The sequence below is a fragment of the Carlito syrichta genome, unplaced genomic scaffold (genome assembly GCF_000164805.1).
Source record: "Carlito syrichta isolate Samal-C Ts95f unplaced genomic scaffold, Tarsius_syrichta-2.0.1 Scaffold128134, whole genome shotgun sequence".
Lineage (NCBI taxonomy): Eukaryota > Metazoa > Chordata > Mammalia > Primates > Tarsiidae > Carlito > Carlito syrichta.
This window is the reverse complement of record NW_007072230.1, coordinates 291,974-311,896: the sequence shown is the minus strand read 5'-3', so window position 1 is coordinate 311,896 and position 19,923 is coordinate 291,974. Positions and strand designations below refer to the sequence as shown.

Below are 19,923 nucleotides of genomic sequence, written 5' to 3'. Positions count from 1 at the left end.
CTTTAGAGAAGATAGCAGCTTTGAGTGGCTTGCAGCCAACACTTAACAGGAGCAGCCAGGATTGGGTACGTCAGCCCAGTAAACGAAATCTGGGGAGGGTACAAACAGCAGCTGCTACTGTGGTATTTTATTATTACTTATCTATAGGTTCATATTTATGTATATAATCTCTTTTTAGGATAAAGTATAATTAATAAGGGTCATAGATAAGACCTAATCGATTTAAGAATTTTGGAAGTCTCCTTTTGCTTTTTTCTACGTTGTCATTGGATTTTAAGTACAATGGAGATTAAATTTTTGGATTCAATTGATTTCATCTTTTGGCTAAACAATATATGTAAAGAGGCCAAGAGAAAAAAATAGTATTTCAGTTAGCTTTTGCTGTATAACAAACCACTGCCCAAATTTAGAAACTTATGCAACTATTTTTTAGCTCGTTATTCTGTGGACTGGCAATGTGGGCTTTGTTCAGCTCAGTGGTTGTTTTGCTGGTCTCACCTAGGCTTATTCATTAAGTATTATCAGTTTATAGGAAGGTGATGGGCTGGTTAGTCTAGGATGGCCTTACTTCCTGTCTGATGTTTGGTGCTTGCTAATGGTTGGTGCTGGCCTTTGGCTGGAGTGATAAGAGTGATTGAGCTACAGGTATCTTAGGCTTACTCACATGTTGGAAGTCACAGAATTCCCAGAAGTACCAAGAGAGACCAAATTCTAATATGTAAGCACTCTCAAGATCTCTGTTTATGCCATGATTGCTATTGTCCCATTAGTCAAACCAAGTCACTTGACCAAGTCCAGAGAAAAAAGTGTGAGAGGATTACCCATTAGTGTGGATACAAGGAGGCAACAGTCTATACAAATAGTGGTAGACTTATTTACCATATCAAGTAAGCTCTCCATGTTCAAGTGGAAAAAGATGTGTTTGATGAAATGTACATGAAATATATCTGATTTTACCATTTTCTTCAGAGAATATAATTTTCTATTATTTGTGTTTTAGGTTCAACATTTGTTGGATTTAAGAATGTTTGCTCAGGGGAAACTAATGTGATATTCATTACTAATCCTTTAAATGAGGATTTACAGCATCCAATTCATGTAAAGGATATACAATTGGTTGATACTACTGAACAATCAAAAATATTTATACATAGGCCTGATATAAGGTAAAATACACAAAAATTCAGTTTCTTCTTTTCTATCTTTACAGTTTTTCGTTCTCCCTTCTCCTTGCTAAAGATCTGAGGAAGTTGCTATATTAAAATAACTGCTAATTTCTGTAAGATTTTAATCAGCATTATGGAAATTAAGAACATTTAATAATGTAAATCTAAGTGCTCCCATTTGAGTTTTAGAAACTGCACTTTAGTATGTATGTTTTCTCTCATTGTGTGTGTATACATCATCAATAATGCCATCATTCGGTATAATATAGATAGAATCTGAAGTGTGTTCTGCATTAATATCTCTCTGTTAAGAGCTGGGCACAGTGCACCTGTAATCCCAGCTACTCAGAAGGCTGAAGCAGGAGGATCACTTGAGCCCAGGAGTTTGAGGCTAGCCTGGGCAACATAGTGACATCCCATGTCTTTTAAAAAAAGTTTTATTATCCTTCTTTTAATAGTCAAGAATAAGCAATACCTCTATTATTTCTTCTTTTTTTCTTACCTTTTAAAAAAATCATAGGTGCTTCAAAATATGCTTGGAAATTAAATAGCAGCCATTATAATCACTGTGTCTATAAATATACAGAAACTTAAAACAGTGATTTTTCTGATCACCAAGTTCAGTTGATGTCAGGATATTTAGATTGAAAGTCATTGAAAAATATGGCTAATAACTTTTTATAAGAGGTACAGACCAGGAATTTAGATTAAAGACAACATTGGAGGAAAGAACATTTTAGTGATCTTTGATCATTTTCATTTTAGGAGAGAAGAGAAGAGATAATGCTGTCTAATTAAATAGGAATTTCTTCAGGGAAATGCAACATTTAATAGTTTTATTTCACCTGTTGTGCAACAGTTAGTCATTTAATAATTGTTGAACTTCAATGATTTGGTGATCAATGGGGCCCTTCCTCACTTGACAGTTGTTGGCTCCTATTCAGTTGTCACAGAATGTTTCAGATTTAATACATCGTTTTAGCATCTAAGCCATGAAGAAAATATTGCATTTTCAAATATACCTTTTTTGGTTCTGTTTGTAGTGGATGCTCTTTGTGCTCTCCTAGGTGTTCTTTACTGGATAGTGCACCTATTTCTTAAATACTCTAAATGTTGACTGATAACAACTTATCTTTGTCCCCTTTCAGAACTTTGCTCTTAGCCAAACAGGACTAGTCTCAGGAGACCAAAGTCATCCCTACCACCACCATCCTATAGACTTGTGAAAATGACTGACTTATTCAAGAGTACAAGGCTGGCAGCCTTGTCTTAAAATGGCAATAACTCTGTAGTGCAAATCATGTTCCAGAGATGTCCATGGGATCAGATTAAAACTAGTCTACATACCACTTTTCTTTCATTTTTGAGAAGATTCTTTTGATAACTTACTTGAACAAAAATCCATAGCCCAGGCTCTATTTTTGGGGACCTAAACTAGACAGAGCCCAAAGTCAAAACATAGGTGGGCACTGTATTCGCAGACAAAAGCATTTTACACATACTTAAATAAAAAGAACACATGGACTACAAAGTATTTATTAAAATTCTTCTCCAAAACTAGTATATTGTGTAAGGAATAACTTATAATTTCATGTCTCTTTTATAGCAAAAAGGGAGAGATTATATATTGTCTCACACCTGTAATCCCAGAACTTTGAGAGGCTGAAGCTGGAGAATTGCTCAAGCCTAGTAGTTCAAGGCCAGCCTAGGTAACATAGTGACATCTCATCTCTACAAAAAAAATCAAACAAACAAAATGAATGTGGTGGCATTGTACCTGTAGTCCCAGCTATTCAAGAGGCTGAGGCAGAAGGATTGCCTGAGCTCAAAAGGTTGAGGCTGTGATGAGCCATGTTGAGCCTGGGTGACAGAGTGAGACCCTAACTCAAAAATAAAAAATAAAAGTGAAAAAAGTACACTAAAGACTACACTAGAAATACACTAGAGACTATCTAATAGATATGAGCTTTCCACTATTATTTTGTTGCTAAAACTCTGGAATATATTATATTTTCCCATAGTATATATCATGACATTGTATAAGTAGATTGTTTGTATGTATATCATTTAGATGTATAGTACATTGCACATTAATTAGCTGTTTTATTATTATAAGGATGTAACAATCAATACTCCAGGTGACTCAAGATAAAGCCAAAATACCACCTGTAGTTGAACTGCATGATGTTTCTCTTGTGTTTGGCTGATTTATAATATATTATCTCTTATAGTAAAGTTATCTGTAGAATAGTTACCAAAATGTATAGCTCAATAATTATAATCCAAGTATATCTGTGTATACATAGACAAAGGTCTATAAGATTATATACTAATATGCAATTAGTGATGGGCCTAAATGCTTAGGATCGGAAGGTAAAAAGGATTAAGCTTTTGATAAATATTTAGATTATGTTATAGCAAGCAATGTGTTTATAACTTCTAAAGATGAGAAGGCAAGCAAATAATAATAAAGATCTCCTTACTACCAAAATAAGGCTTTCGTATGTCCTGTACAGAAGAGTAACTGTTCACTTGCTGTTTACGACATTGTCAATATGTTGTGAACAGTGTACAAATGTGAAATCTGTCATTCAAAAAAATATAGAATAGCAAAATGGAATTTTAATTTTTTATCCCATAGGTATGACTTGTCCTTTTGAAATGTTAATGAATTCATAATAACAGACTGAGTCAACACAATGAGAAAGCAGACCTCATTATGATGCTAATTACGTATGCTGCTTGGTCTCACTTTGAATTCTCTCTGAAATGAGATTCAACAGATCAATTTCTTGCATACCCTCATAAAATACTCAAGCATATTTATACAGCTCTTTAGGAACAATGAGCTAAATCACTCATTCACCTTTTCTCCACAGTAAGGTCAATCCATCTGATTGTGTAGACATGGTTTGTGATGCCAAAAGGAAATCTTTTCTTAGAGACATGGATGGCTCCTTTCTGGGGAATTCTGGGTCAGTGATACCTCAAGCAGAATATGAATGGAATGGAAATAGCCAGCTAGGAATTGGAGACTACAGAATTCCTAAGGTGATGCTCACATTCTTGAATGGAAGTAGAATTCCTGTCATTGAGAAGGCACCTCATAAAGGTTTGTTGGCTCTTATACTGTTATTAGTCTTCAAAGTCAAGAAACAAATTGTATGTATTTTTAATGACTGATGTTCTCAACCAATAACATATTTTCTATTTATTATACTTATAACTTATAACTTATTACACTTATTATACTTATATCAAGAAAAGGATATTATGTGAATTTTCTTACAAAGAGTTTCCTTTTCATTAGTAAAATGTCTATAAATATGTTTCTAGGAATTATTAGAGATTCAACCTGTAAATACATCCCAGAATGGCAGAGCTATAAGTGCTTTGGTATGGAATATGCAATGATGGTTATTGAAAGCCTGGACCCTGACACAGAAACTCGAAGACTTTCACCAGTGGCTATAGTGAGCAATGGTTATGTAGATCTCATTAATGGTAGGTGTTCAATGTACATAAACTAAAGTTACTTAAAACACTTGCTTTTTGTTACATGCATGGAGCCATCTCATAAATTATTTATCTCATATGGCCAGCAAACATCAGGACTTGTTTACTTTTCATTTGTAAGAAAGATCTATGTACAGGGGAGAGACTTGATATCTAGCAGTACCACATTCAGGGAAGCAAAGATAGTTATTTCAAACTGACCATTAGAATAAGAAGAAGGAGGGGAAGAAGGAGAGGAGAAGAAGAGAGGAGACAGTTATTTCTGGAATGGTCTTCATAACTTTATTGATAAAGTGGTATAAAAATACAATTTGCCTTACACAAATTTAAAAAACCGATCACGTGTTATTTGGAGCAGTGGAGAAGCAGTATTCTCAGCCTACTCTTTTTTTTTTTTTAATAGATTCAAGGGATACACGTGCAGGTTTGTCACATGGGCAAATTGTCTGATGGTGAGGTTTGGGCTTCTATTGAGCCCATCACCCAAGTAGTGAGCATGATACCCAGAGGTGATTTTTCAACACTTTTCCTCCCTTCCCCGCTTTAGGAGTTCCCATGAATCTTTGGAAGACTTATCTTATAACCATTGTGTTCTTGCCATCTCTGATTCCTTCGACTGCCGAGACTAGCTCACCAAGCTGCCGAGTAAGGCGTCTTCTGTTCTGGTCTTAGAAGGCTTTAGCACAGAGGGAAGGTCATGATCTCCATAAGTTTACAGATCAGCTGAGGAGGTGACCAAGGCTTTTGTAAGAGGATAAACCTCTAAAAGGACTGAAAACGCAGGACAGGGATTCATGCTATATCCCTGAAAAGACAATAGAGGCTCAAAAATTAACCCCTCAGCAGGCTTGGAGTCTTTCATATGCTGAAGAGGCATACAGCCTGGACAGATTTCTATGTCCTGGTAATGTCATAGCATGTGCCAAAATTTCTAGGATTCAACAAAATAACTCACACCCCATAAAAATATACATTAAAACAAAAACTTGCTAAAATGAATGAACTAAATCAGAGTTTCCACAAACTTTCATGATTTTAAGACTCTTTTCACTTCTCCCATCCCAGTGTGATCTGCCTGGTTTCTATGACCTGCAATCAACCCAGTTTCAAATGTTGCCTTTCAGATTTTACAAAACAGAGGTCATGGGAACAATTTTAAAGCAATTGGTGGAGGAATTGAGGAGATGTTTTCGAATTGCTCTGTTTTATATGGTGGAGAAAGATTTACTTGTATTTCTCTTTACATTTTCCTTTTCTGTCAGGCAATACAAAGTTTCCACTTACAATAATGACATGATGTTTCTCTTTGAAATAAATTTAAATTTTAAAAAGTGACTGTCAATCTAAAGAAGTCCTAAGTAAATGTTAGTAGCATGAAAAAATGAAGGTGTTAGAAAAATCACTGCTGTTTGGGATGCTCTCTTTACTAAATGGGAAAAACATTTCCTAAGACAAAAGCTACTGAATACCACTAAATTCCCTTTTAAGTAGTAATACTCAATTTTATTCATTTTATAGTATGACTTTTTGCCACTCTAGGTTTTTTTATTTTATACATGGGATTTCTTTATGTTTGTTTTTTAAAACATTAAGAGGGTACATTTAAAAATAGAATTTCTATTTTGTATGTTAAGGAAAAGGTTGTGCTCTGCATGAGTTTTAGAAAATTTATATTGATTTAAAATGAAGTTTGGTTACATTGATTTAAAATGAAATTTGAATGAAGGTCAGCTATAAATATTGATGGTAATTCCAAATAAGCCTGGAAATTTAGCAGACAGATGAGTAAATACATCAAGAAAATGTATCATTCCATATGTCACTTTATTATGTGTATGTGTGCATGTGTGTGTGTGTATTCCCGGCAAGTGTAAGACAAAGTGAAATAGAGAAGTCATGTTAAACTTGTTCAGGAAAATGTTTGAATTCAAGTAGAAAAGCTTCCACTATCTCCTAGCTTTCTAGAGGGTTTGATGGAGTATTCTTTCTCAGATGACTTCAGTTCATTAATGATGTTGGCACTCCAGTAGTACCTGTAGCCACAGTTTTAACAAAAATTTCTTAAATTAAAATCAAATGGAGGAAGAGCAGAGACTTGATTAAACAAATGTGTTTGTTGAATTTATAAATTAATGAACAAATGAGTGAGTAAAAGAACAAACTGATGAAGCAATGGGTCAAGCAAATAAAGGTTCATGTTTTGTGGGTACAGATCTCATTTTCAACTAATTAACTCTGATGTAGCACATTTCCTAGAAAAGAGCCTGAGAAAGTTGGTTCCCCAGCCAAACTCGTATTTGATAGGGAGGTGAAAGGATCAAGTATCGTCTTCCTTACTGTATGGCGTGAGCTTGAATGTGATTATTAGAACAGAGATACATGTAAATCTACTATTTCCCTAAATGAACTTCCAGTACAAATTCTCGTCAACCCATTAATTTGCCCTTCTTTGCCCTGGGCAGTGTAAAAGTAAGGGTGATAGAAAGGAGTTTCTTCCTCACATTCCTTTCTAAGCCAAGGTTTGTATTTCTCAAATAGCTTAGATGGCTGGATAGACGGTGGATGAATAATGGCTATAAATGCTAAACTTGCATTTGAACTTGACCACTGCGATTTATTTTGAACACAGCAGATTCTGTGCTAATAATATTCATAATACAAGAACATGGACTTTTCTTTTGCATGAATTTAGGCCCACAAGACCATGGTTGGTGTGCTGGATATATGTGCCAGAGAAGGCTATCTTTGTTTCATAGCATTGTGGCTCTGAACAAATCTTATGAAGTTTACTTCACGGGCACCAGTCCTCAGAATCTGCGATTGATGTTGCTTAATGTTGATGATAGTAAGGTAGGGCAAGATAGAAATAATGTCTTAAAAGTTATTACTGTTGATTACTTGCATATGTTTCTATCTGGCTTATACTTCCTCCCCAGTTCTCCCTAACATTGTCATGTTTGTAGCTCATGTTCAAGGACCCTACAGGGTACTACTAAAAATAGGATTAGCCCAGACGGTTTTCAACAACTTGAAAGTATATATTTGAGTACCAAACATCTCCCTCATATGCACTTGATGGTAGTGCTCACTATATGAGGAAGGGCAGTGATGCTTATAATTTATGTGATTGGTAAACTTGAATTTTTACATAAAATTGTGTACATCAAAAACAGATCACTTGGAATTATATACTTATTCTTTGATGCTGCTATAACATATATGTCAGAAATACACCTTTGAGATTTACTTTAGAAACTGTAGCACATTATTTTAAATACTTTCCATAAGCCTGGGCACTGTGGCTCAGACCTGCAATCCCAGCACTTTGGAAAGTCAAGGCAGGAGGATCACTTGAGACCAGGAATTTGAGGCTGCAGTGAACTATGATCACACCACTGCACTCCAACTTGGGTGACAGAATGAGATCCTGTCTCAAATAAATAGATAAATTATATAAATAAATAAATAAATAAATATCTTCAGTAATGTCAAATCTTTGCCATACAAGGGAGGACTCAAAAAAAGATGGAATTATCTTCTGGAGGGTAGGCCCCTTGTAGTACAGGCCTTCCTCGCTAAATAAGTGTTCTAGGAACCCATCAGCATCCGTGTACCAGCTAACATTGGTGTGAGAGGCTGTGCTGTGGCAGAAATATTCTAAGTTGTGTCAAACAGGTGACTGGCTCTTCCATCATGACAACGCACCTGCACACACTGCACTGAGTGTTCAGCAGTATTTGACCAAAAAACGGCATGACTTCCGTGCCCCACTCTCCCTATTCACCGGATCTCATCCTGAGTGACATTTTTTTGTTTCCCTGATGAAAAAAGTTCTCAAAGGGAAACATTTCTATGGATGTGGAAGAGGTGAAACAAAAAATGGCAGAAGCACTAAAAGGCATCCAAATTGACAAGTCCAAAAACCGTTTTGAGCAGCAGAAAAAGTATCTTGATATGTGTATTACATCAAATGGAGAGTACTTTGAGGGTGACTGATGTTTAAACATGTATGAATACACAATCTTTTATTAAAAATTTCTGGGTGTTTGGGGGTCCCCCTCATAGACTGCATTCAGCCAGGATCATTAAATTTATATATACTAGGAAAAGAGTAGGAGGTTAAGCAGTGGTCTCATAATTTAAATTTTCTTCCTAAGTGTGTGAGACTTCAAAGTCCTAGACTGTTAAGAATGTGAAGGAAGGATGCTGGTAAGGTGAAGCAAGAGAGGAGGAATAACAGGAGACATTGGCCCTTTCTCAGGTGACAGCAATTACAACCATTTGGTTGCTCAAGACAAAACCTTGGAACCGCTCTTGACTCCTCTCTTTTTCTCACACTCCTCATTCAATCCATCTGCAAATTCTGTTGAGTTTCTCTTTAAAATATCCAGAATCTGACCTCTCCTCACTACCTGCAATGCTACTGTCCAGTTTGAGCCTTCCCTAGATTAAAGTGATTGACTCCCAATTCCTCTTCCTGCTTCCATTTTGCCCTTTTATAGTCTAGTCTCACCTTAGTATCCAGAGATTCCTTCAAAACAAAAGTCAGACCAGATCTCTCCCAGCCCCCCAAACACTGCAATAATTTCCCCCATTGATCTCTGTCCAAGAGTCAGTATCCTCCAATGGTCTATGAGGCCCTGTGGGAATCTCCCCTCTCCATGAGTGCTCTGGCTTCTTCTACTCCTCCAGCCACCCTGGGGTCCTTGTTGTTCCTCAGTACCCCAGACATGCTACCACCTCAGCCTACATCTCAGATGTTGCATCAGCCTGGAACATTCTAGCTTAGGTGGCTAAGCTCCCCACCTCCTCAGACTCCCTGAGTGCCCCTTCTCACTCAGCTTTCCCAACTACTCATGCTCTGATTTACCTTTTCCTTTTTTCCATAGCACTTATCATGTTCTAACATGCTTCATACTTTGTTTTTTATTATTTCTATGTTTTTTTCTCCTCACTCTTGAATATAAACTCAAAGAAGACAGTAACTTTTTCCATCAGCTAGAACATTGCATGGCTCAGATCAGAACTCAATTTTTTTTAATTGATAGAGAATATTTTCCCTTTACAAATGAGAATAGTAACTACAAAGTAATGTGACTTAATATTCTGAGCCTCTGAAGACAATATCAAAAGAAGATTACAAAACTATGTATCACTTACTAGACTCCTTATTAGTTCTTCCCTGCCCTTGGAAAAGCCAGTCTCTTTATGGTCACAGCTGATAGCATGAAATGGGAACATAAACATGAAAAATGAATAAAATTGAATCAGGGAGATCGTTATTTTGACTGATTATTATTAGTCTTACTACCAAATTTTTCTCAAAGATAAGCATTTTTTTTCCAAAGTTAAGTACCTAATTATGTGTGATTGCATTATACGGAGCACTGTTCAGTTTTCCTTCCCCCCAGTCCTGGAACTGAAAACCTGTATTATACTTTGTTGTTTTTTAAAGAACACTTTCTTTAATTTAAAGATAATCTTCTAATAATATCTTATGTTACACTTTTCTACTAAGAATTATCAATTAAGAGTTGTTATATTATCTATATAAATGGTTGCATATACGCCCATTTAGAATTTTTATTCAAGTTATTCCTAAATCCATAAAACTTAACATTTTACAGAAGGTATACATAGTGAAGAACATCTTTAACCGCTACATTCTAAGCATTCTGTTTTATTGCTTTCTTAAAATATTTTTCTTAATAATGTTGTTTATTTTCAACAGGCTGTTCTGGTAGGAATTTTTTTTTCCACACTTCAGCGTTTGGATGTCTATGTGAACAATTCATTGATCTGTCCCAAAAATACAGTATGGAATGCCCAGAAGAAACACTGTAAACTTAATAAGCATCTAAACACAGGTATTTCTCAAAAAAAAGTATAGTGCGGATGGCATATGTACTTAGTTGCTTAAAAGAACTCTTTGTAATGTTCCGTTGCTAATATCTTAAATTCCTTAGACATTGATGATGCCAAACAAGTGTTTGGCAATGCTCTGCCAAATACTAAGATGTGTTCCTTTGTAACATGAGTGTCCTGAAACATCACTCCTGATGAAATTTATTTATCTGCACCCATACAGATAAGAGTTTTTGTTGGTATGGACATTCTTTCACTTCCGGAGACTTTTTTATTCTGCATACATTGAGTTCAGTCATTCCTATGTCCAGAAGAGATTTTGCTTAGAATTTTCACCTTATCTTTAATGCTTTACTTCTGTTTCACAGAGGTCAGTGCCTAAATTTATAGGCAGTCATCAGAAATATTGCCAAGAAAACTAGCATAACATCAACTAAACACTACAAAATAAATTATTGATTTAAATGAAACATATGGGAGGGACTAAATTTATCTATTTACCAATAGTGGTAAAGCCAGGTTTATCTCTGCTCATCTAAGTCTTTTTGCTAAACAGAGTTCTAATGAGGCCAGTATCATGCATTTCATTTCACATGTGTTGCTCCTAATCATTTTAGATGTGCTCCGTAATACTGGCTAACCATTACATAAATGTGTGCTACAGGTCATAATATAAGCTAGATTTGGGAGCTATACTCTTTACCATTTATAGAACAAGTCTTATTTCTACAAATAACATGAATTTGCTAATGTTTCCAGATACATTACTATATGTCAGGCACTGTTCTAAGTGCTATATATATCATTCACCTTTACTGTATCATAGCAACTATATGAGGCAGGCACAAATGAGTAAACTGAGGCTCAGGAGGTGAAGTAATTTGCCATAGTCTTGGTCTTAGTTCAAGTTGCCGCAACAAAAGACTAGGTGGCTAAAACAACAGAAATTTATTTTCTCCGGATCTCTGGAAGTCCAAGATAATGGTGCCAGCCTGGTCAGACTCTGCTAAGGATTCCCTCCTTCCTGCATAGTTTCTTGCTGTGTGTTCTCTCTCTACTGTCTCTTTTTATAAGGGTACTAATTCCATCATGAAGTTCTCACCTTCAAAATTGCATCTAAACCTTACTTTCTCCCCAAATCCTCCATCTCCAAGCCATCACACTGTGGGTTAGGGCTTCAACATACAAATTTTGGGAGGCACAGTTCAGTCCATAGTAGTCACAAAGCTAGCACTGGCACAACAAGGACTCAAAAACAGAGTCCAGCTCTAAAACCCATGCTCTTAACCATTACACTAAATTTTTATTATGATCTATGTCTCTGCCTCCTTTCTTGCCACGAAAACATGAGAAAGTTACCTAGGATATATGATGTATGCGCCTCTAAAAGTAGCCTGAGCGCAGCTTCAATTGTTAACACAAAGCTCCATCTTCAGATTCACACAACGTTTAAGCTAAGTTCCATCTAGAAGTTAAACTAGTAGGTATTAAAGAAATGTATAGTAATAATGAGGTGGTTTCTTCATGCTATAGTTTATTACATTCATAAGAAATTCTCTCTTCTTAAAGTTTTGATTTCTTTTTCCTAATGAGCCACATAAAGAAATGTGGTAAAAAGCTACATGTCTCATTCCACTGCTATTATACAATTCAGCATTTGTCTGGGCTCAAGATGTGTTAGTAATTTATTATCTCTTGGACATTGTTGATATGCTGCCTTAAAATCATACATATATTCATTCATTGTATATAATGATCTCAATCACTTTTATAAAAGTCAGTTCTCCAATAGAATTCGTTTTGCATTAACCAAAGATTTTTCAGACTGAAATGTAAACGTTTCATTGGTGTAAGATTCTTCAGAGATGTACTTACCATATACTTCATTTTCACTACACATTTTTGCCCTTAGTAAAGATAGAAACACTGAATTGTAAATGCTCTTTTAAGAGTTGGTATATAGCACTGCATACATTAGATGGCTAGCAAAGTTAAATTCTTATTTTTAAATTACCAAATGCCTTCGGTGAAGACTTTAAAATTCTGAACATGTAAATAGTGTTTAAATTACTGGGTTCAAATTAGATTTGTTTCTCATTTATACTGTGTGTATACAGCTAATTATTTTTTAAAACAAATTTAATGTATAATGATTATTAGTGATATTTTTAAAGGACTGACTTTAATTTAGCATGCCAGTTCTATACATGTTTTTGTTTTTAACATGTGTGCTTTCTTATGAAAGGATGATAAAGTTGAATTTCTCAAATTTTCTTAATTCAAACAAATATTAAACAATACATGGTAATCGTGACAATATAAATATATTTAGCTGTGCTGTTTTGGCCTTTTTCCTTCATAGAGCAATTCCTTCCTAACTTGGATTCCACTGTCCTTGGTGAAAACTACTTTGACAGAACCTACCAGATGCTTTACCTTTTGGTTAAAGGAACTATGCCTGTTGACATTCGCACTGCCATAGTCATATTTGTTTCTTTCCAATTACCTGCTGTAACAGAAGACGACTTTTATAGCTCTCACAATCTGGTCAGAAATCTTGCCTCATTCCTAAAGATACCAAGGGACAAAATCCGTATCAGCAAAATAATAAGAGGGGGGAATCTGCGGAGGAAGAGATCCTTGGGACTCACAATCGAATTAGAGATTGGAGATTCTCCTGCTCAATTCTTAAGCAATGACACCACAGGTATGAATAACGTTTGAGATAGAGGAATGCAATTAGCAAATCCACATCCATAAATAGCCCTATTAGGGCTTGGTGAGCCAGGAAATCCCAGCAAAACCCACATTCTACCCACATCCTGTAAGGACCCTTCTCTAGTCCTGTAATCCCTACTATTTTAAAATTGTGAAAGAATTTCTGTCTCTATTTTGTTATTGTGGTGTTTAATAAATTCAACAGAAGAATTTGGCCTAACATAAAAAGATCTGGGGAAACCTGCCTAAGGAAGTGATTTCATAGCTGAGAGTTTAAGAATGAAAAGTGTCAATCAATGAAAAGAGGAAGGAGAAAAAGTGTTCTAGACTGAGGAAATGGTTAAGAGTTTGGTGCGTTTGCAGAACAGAAAGAGGTCCAACTAGGCTGGAGTGGAAGGAGTCAGGAAGGGCAGGCTATTATTGGAGGTGAGGCTGAGGGGTAGACAGGTGCTAGATTGTGGAGAGCTTTGGGAGCCAAAAGGAGGATTGCAGGTGTTTGCTTAAGGCAAAGAGTACACCCTCGGATATTCTGAGCGATGGATTGGTGGGTTAGATTTCCATAATAAAGTCACAGATTCACACCAGCAAAAGCAGAGGTACCTGAACATGCTCTGCCTTTATTTCCTAGAACTGAGTTAATCTTCCTCCCCACTATCATTCCCTTTGTGTCCCTCACTTTCTGTACCTCAATTTGCTAAATATCAGGGATAAAGATAAATTCAACTGTCCCATCAAAAGTATCTCTGCTGACTTAAGTCATTTTCTTAGGGCAACTCAGTTTGGACATTTGAATAAATGCTTAGGCCTTCAAATTTTCTTTCCTTTGGCTCCTTTGAAGTTAGTGTCTGACTACTAAGAGCTGTCCTTACCTTGGCCCTCATGTTACCCTCTTGTCTTTATGGCCTCTGCTACAGGATATGTTGTCTTCTCTGCTCGACACACACATCTCTTGGGGTACTACTGAACTTTTCCGGCCTTCTGGAATGAAATGACATACCCCACCACTAACTCCCAACCATGCCTTTATCTTCAGTGGTCAGGCACAAGCACTCTCACCTAGTATTAGATCTAGGTCTCTGTCAGAGGAAGATTCACCATTCAACTAGTGAAGCTCCAGCTTCAAGTCCTTTCATTTGTACATATCCTGGAAGGGGCTTTCACTTCCAAGGTCCTAGGAGAGGTCCTAATAATGAGGTCAGATCACTGTGTTATTATTAATGTTGCAAAAGTAAGATTTTCTACATTCTTTTTCTTAAAGAGAGTCTCTAGAAGTTTATAAACTTAAGGTTCACAAAGTCAAGATCTGCCCTATCTCTGTTCATTATCTTTGTCATTAAACCCTCAAGCTCTGTGCAAATCAGGGTACTGAGTGAAATTCTCACTTTGTGCCACCAGGGGCTGTCACTCACTAACCCAGGAGGTTTGCATCTGGTCATGGACTCTAAGCCCCTGCCACATGCTCACTCCAGAATTTCTGCCAGCTAGGCAGGCGGAAGTATTTTCCATTGTAGCGGTACGCCTGTGGAGAGGTTTGTAGAGGGAGGTGTTTATATATTCTTGGTTGGAAGAGCATAGGAAGTATAGGCTGGTGTTGCAACCAGATCTCCCATGATGTCCTCTGCCCAGAATCATTGTTAACTTTCCTTCATCAGCCCTGTTCTTCCTTAGACTTACAGGGTCAAGGCTTCAAGCTTTGAATTCAACACAACTTAACCTGTTAATTTAGTCTAGGAGTTGGGGAGGGCCCACGATGCTTGTACAGATTATTCATTTCCTCTTAGAAATTCTTGGTAAGCCCTTACATGTAGTGAGTCTAAAATGTACCATACTAGCCACGAGATATCCAAAGAAACTGTGGTTTATTTCCTATATATGACCTAAATTTCCTCACACACAACCTCTCCTACCTCTAACTGCTTGAAGCAGTTTTAGCTTGTTAGTCAGATTTGTCCAGACAGATATGCAGATAAACAGTTTTGTTTTGTTTTTTTAAAGAACATGAAGGCTGGGCACAGTGGCTCATGCCTGTAATCCCAGCACTTTGGAAGGCCGAGGCAGGAGGACTGCTTGAGTCTGGGAGTTAGAGACCAACCTAAGCAACATAGGGAGACCACATCTCTACAAAAATAAAAAAAATAAGCCAGGCATGGTGGTGCACACCTGCGGTCCCAGCAATTCAAGAGGCTGAGGCAGGAGGACTGCCTGAGCCCAGAAAGCTGAGGCTGCGGTATGCCATGATCACACCACTGCACTCCAGCCTGGGTGACAGAGAGAGACCTTCTATTCAAAAAAATAAAAGTAAAAATAAAAGAACATGGAGGGTAGAGACAGAGAAGAGGTACTGGCTAATGGCACGCTGTCCAGACAGACTATGATAGGGTTTCAAGTCTCAAGGAGAGTCTACAACTTGATGAATCACAGGAAAATGCTGGGAAGTGGCAAGAAAGATGTCCATGTAATTGTACTCCTGGCTCCCTCTTGCTTTTTACATAGTGTCAGAATATCCAGAAGTTTCCAGACATCTGAAAACTTCAGTAGTACAGGTTACTTTAGTAGTAAAGGGATTTCTGAGCAGTCAGTGTCTTGGGGTCAGGAATAAGAGGCCTTCAAGTTAAGGTCTTTGGTTTCTGAATGGCAGTCAGCAGGAATGGATGTCTTCACGTGTTAGCCAGACAAAAACTGTTCACGGTGCAGATCAGATCAGATCAGACCCACTACTCTATCCCCAAAACCAGTGAAGACAAAGTAGTAGTGATAGTAGTGAAACACCTTTGTCCTGCTACCACCAGATCACATGAACCTGTGTACTTGGAAGGCTTTCTTGGAGAAGACTGTTTCTGGAGAGAGTGAGGGGAGAGGAAGGAATCTGAACAATTGAGCCTTAATCCCAAAGAGCAGGAGTCATCCCAGAGACATTTTAAACTGACAAGGATGGAAACTCCCTAAGACTATGAGTTTCAAGGTGTCACGCCGGACCCACACTCAAGACATTGCCTCCTTCCTTCTGAACACACTAAGCCTCATGGCTTAACTTTAGTGGAAGGAACTCTGTGCTTTGAGTCCTCGAGGCATGACTTTAAATTAGAAGGTGAAGGATAGCTAGGAAAAAAGGATTAGCAAGGCCTACAGCACACCCAGACATTACTCTGGGTTACAGTTCTTTTCAGAAAGATCACTCTAACTTCAGCGTATGGAATAGAATCGAAAGGGGTGAAGATGGATATGAGACAACCAGGTTAAAAGTAATCCTGCTGATGTGGCTTTCACTGGAATTTTAATAGTGAAGACAGAGTTAGAAATTGGTCATTGATTAGACATAATGTGGTGCAGTGGTGAAGTAGCAGGGATGAAGCAAAAGCGCCAGGCTTCTGACAAAAGCAATATGATGCATCGAGGTGCCACTTCCTAAGGGAAGGCTCACTATGGGGACAGTAGGTTTAAGAGGAAATCCCAGACCTGCCATGCTAGAAACAGGAAACAGAAACTGCATATAGTGCTAAAATGAATCCTGAAAATTGTCAAATGTTCAAAGCAAGTAACAATTTGTTAGTAATGTAATGATGACTTTAGCAACTTATATATATACTGATAATTTGATGGACTCTAAGTATCTTTCCATTCTAAAATTAACTATTGTTTAAATTACACATGATGCTAGAAATGCATGGCAGTACTTCACTTCTAAACCAAGATTGCCATGGAGAAAGTATTATGTTAAGAGACATATATTCTCCTACTATGTTTTCATTCATTTGTTTTGAATCTGTTTTATTTACCTTTGTTTCTTCCTTAATCCCAGCTTAAAACATATTCTACTAAGTTCTTAATTTTCCCAACCTCATTCATATGACTCTGTCATGTTTTGCTCAGGTACAATTAGAAAACATTAGAATTCTAGAATGTGATAGAACAGTGTAAAGAAAGGAAAGTGACAAATTTTCTTGTGTTCTCACAATTCTATATTTTTATAATCCAAATGTCATCATGCTGTTTCCCCATAGATCAGATGCAGTTATCTGAACTCCAGGAAATTGCTGATTCTCTTGGACAAGCTGTAATTTTAGGAAAAACCACTAGTACCCTTGGATTTAATATTTCTTCCATGTCCATTACTAATCCTCTCCCCAGGCCAAGTGACTCTGGCTGGATAGAGGTAAGAAAATGCAACTAGAAAAATAATGCATTTTAGCTATTGAAAATATTGTTACTTGTTTCTTATTTGAAGTCTCCTTTTCTATTTGAAGACATTAATTTAGAAGATATGTCTTTCTAATTCATTGCTGGCTTTTTTTTATGGGATCACTAAAATGATAATAAAGTAGTTTGGAAAAAGAAATATTTCTTCTAAAAACTGTGTCTAGGTTCCAAATGTGTTTTGCTCTGAATATTTATAACAATGCTTCATAAACTTGATCTGGAGGAAGCATTGCAATTTTGTTAATTTCACATATTGAACATATTTTTAAATGAACAATGACCATATTACCCTTAGCCTGGCGAAAATGAGTTTGCTGCTGCGTGTAGTTTGTTGTGCAGAAGACCCTCATGCTCCATCCTTTCACAGGTCACCACACAGCCTGTTGCCAGGGCTGCATTTCCAATACATCACGTGGCCTTTGTATCCTCGCTCTTGGTGATCACTCAGCCAGTGGTGGCACAGCCAGGACAACCGTTTACTCAGCAGCCTTCAGTAAAGGCAGTAGATTCTGATGTAAGTCATAACTCAACATTTTCCTTAAGTGAAGGAAATAGGCTACACATTCTGGAGGGTGAGCCTGGAGATCACCCGGCTCTTTAAAAGTTGGACTCATACCTATGGATACTGTCTTTTACTCTTTTTAAAAACATTTCTTTTAAATATTTATGAACTCATTTTGTGAAATAAAGAGCTTCTGCAGATATTAAATTTGTGATGAGCTTTTAAAAAAATAAAGTTCTGCATTTTTAAAAACAGTGTGGGGCAATTGTTATAATACTTATTTTTTGTTTTGTATTGTTTTGTTTCTCTTTAGGGTAATTGTGTATCAGTTGGGATTACTGCACTGACTTTGAAGGCTGTTCTAAAGGACTCCAATAATAACCAAGTCAGTGGTCTTAGTGGAAATACAACAATTCCATTCAGCAGCTGTTGGGCCAACTATACAGACCTTACCCCTCTTAGAACAGGTGAGTGTACTACTTTGGATCCTCATATATACACTCACAAATAGGGACAATTATAATTTTCTTTAATGAACAAAGCATTCTATAACACTGATCAATAAATTATAGAATTCAGAATGCTGAACTTTGTCTTGTTTTAGAGAATATTTAGTCTAGCTCAGATAAATATATTTAATATGCAAAATAAAACAGAAATTAAAGTAAGCAATTAAGAAAATAAAATTATATCATGATTTATATTTTCTTTTTTATCCATTTGTGTATTTTTCTAAATTTTCTCACTAAATATGTATTACATTTATTGTAAGAAAAGTTAACATATAGATTTTCAAATTCAAGAAAAGAAAGAATAAGGTTGGCTCATATAACTTTAATGCCCCATGAAGGAGTTTAGAGTTGGGCTAGAAAGTTTGCTGTAGTCTTTCTGAAAGCCAATGCTAGGGAGAAAACATGAGTATGACCATGGCTCACAGTACCCATTAAATAAACAAGCCAGTTGCCGCAGAGCATTGTGGCATGCTCTGAGAACAGAACACGTCTTCTGTGAGTTCTCAGAAAGTGTGCCCAATGAATCCGTACTAAGTGATATCTTCAGCATCAATACAGTAAACAGAATAACAGCTTCCATGGTGGTGTTTTTTATATTACCTCCATATGGATTGATGGCATACCTCCAATTGGTAAAAGCCAGTCTACCGGGGCCCTATTATATATATGTGTGTATATATACATATATGTATATCCCAAAACAGATATCTCTAGGTAATAGATTGTAGACTGTCTAAAAGAATGGAATGGATAAATTGCTTACACTTGAGACGGATCTCCATTGATCTGATTACACCAACCTGTAGGTCATTTAAGACCTTTAGTGGCCTTAACTTCTAAAACAGTTATATAGTGCCAAGTCTCATTTAATACCACTGATATCTCCACTGAAGTGCACACACACACACACACACACACACACACACACACACCCCAAAATAAAAGTAACTATATAAAGAGTAAAATAAGTAAAAGAACTTCCAACAGTGGTCTGATTTTGTGAAATAACTAAATATCAAAAGCTAAAATCATTTCGAAGGATTTTTTTCTTGTTCTTGTTTCTTCATACTTTGATAATGCCCTATACCAGATGTGGTTAGTCTGCCTACTGGGCAGCAATACCTCAACCTAATGTTTGATAATAACCACATGACAATGAGTTCAATGTTGTGCTCTTGGAAAGTTCCTAGAGTGTCCTGTTGCTTGCTGGTTAGAGGTAGAGTCAAATTCTTTGAACAGTTAGCCTAAATGGAATACTTTTGTGGGAGATGAGGCACCTGACAAGAACCCTGCCTGAAGAAAAGGTTGCTCACCTCATGAAAGTGAACCCAATAAGTACCCAACCAAAGTCTTCAAACTACTACTTCCAAACAGCAATGTTCCAAAGTAATCAGGATCACTGGAGTACTAAAGCAATTAAATAGGTATTAGCATTTGACTGTGGTAA

At 36.7% G+C, this 19,923-nt stretch overlaps 1 protein-coding gene across 1 annotated transcript in view; it reads left to right on the top strand.

Moving 5' to 3' along the window:
* PKHD1L1 (PKHD1 like 1) overlaps positions 1 to 19,923 on the top strand; it is a 158,824-nt gene that overhangs the window by 136,325 nt on the left and 2,576 nt on the right. The window contains exons 68-76 of the mRNA XM_021707962.1: positions 1,001 to 1,166; positions 4,046 to 4,278; positions 4,503 to 4,670; positions 7,375 to 7,532; positions 10,414 to 10,549; positions 12,910 to 13,254; positions 17,267 to 17,418; positions 17,830 to 17,976; positions 18,278 to 18,431. Coding sequence (XP_021563637.1) covers positions 1,001 to 1,166; positions 4,046 to 4,278; positions 4,503 to 4,670; positions 7,375 to 7,532; positions 10,414 to 10,549; positions 12,910 to 13,254; positions 17,267 to 17,418; positions 17,830 to 17,976; positions 18,278 to 18,431 — 1,659 coding nt within the window. The remainder of the gene's footprint in view (positions 1 to 1,000; positions 1,167 to 4,045; positions 4,279 to 4,502; positions 4,671 to 7,374; positions 7,533 to 10,413; positions 10,550 to 12,909; positions 13,255 to 17,266; positions 17,419 to 17,829; positions 17,977 to 18,277; positions 18,432 to 19,923) is intronic.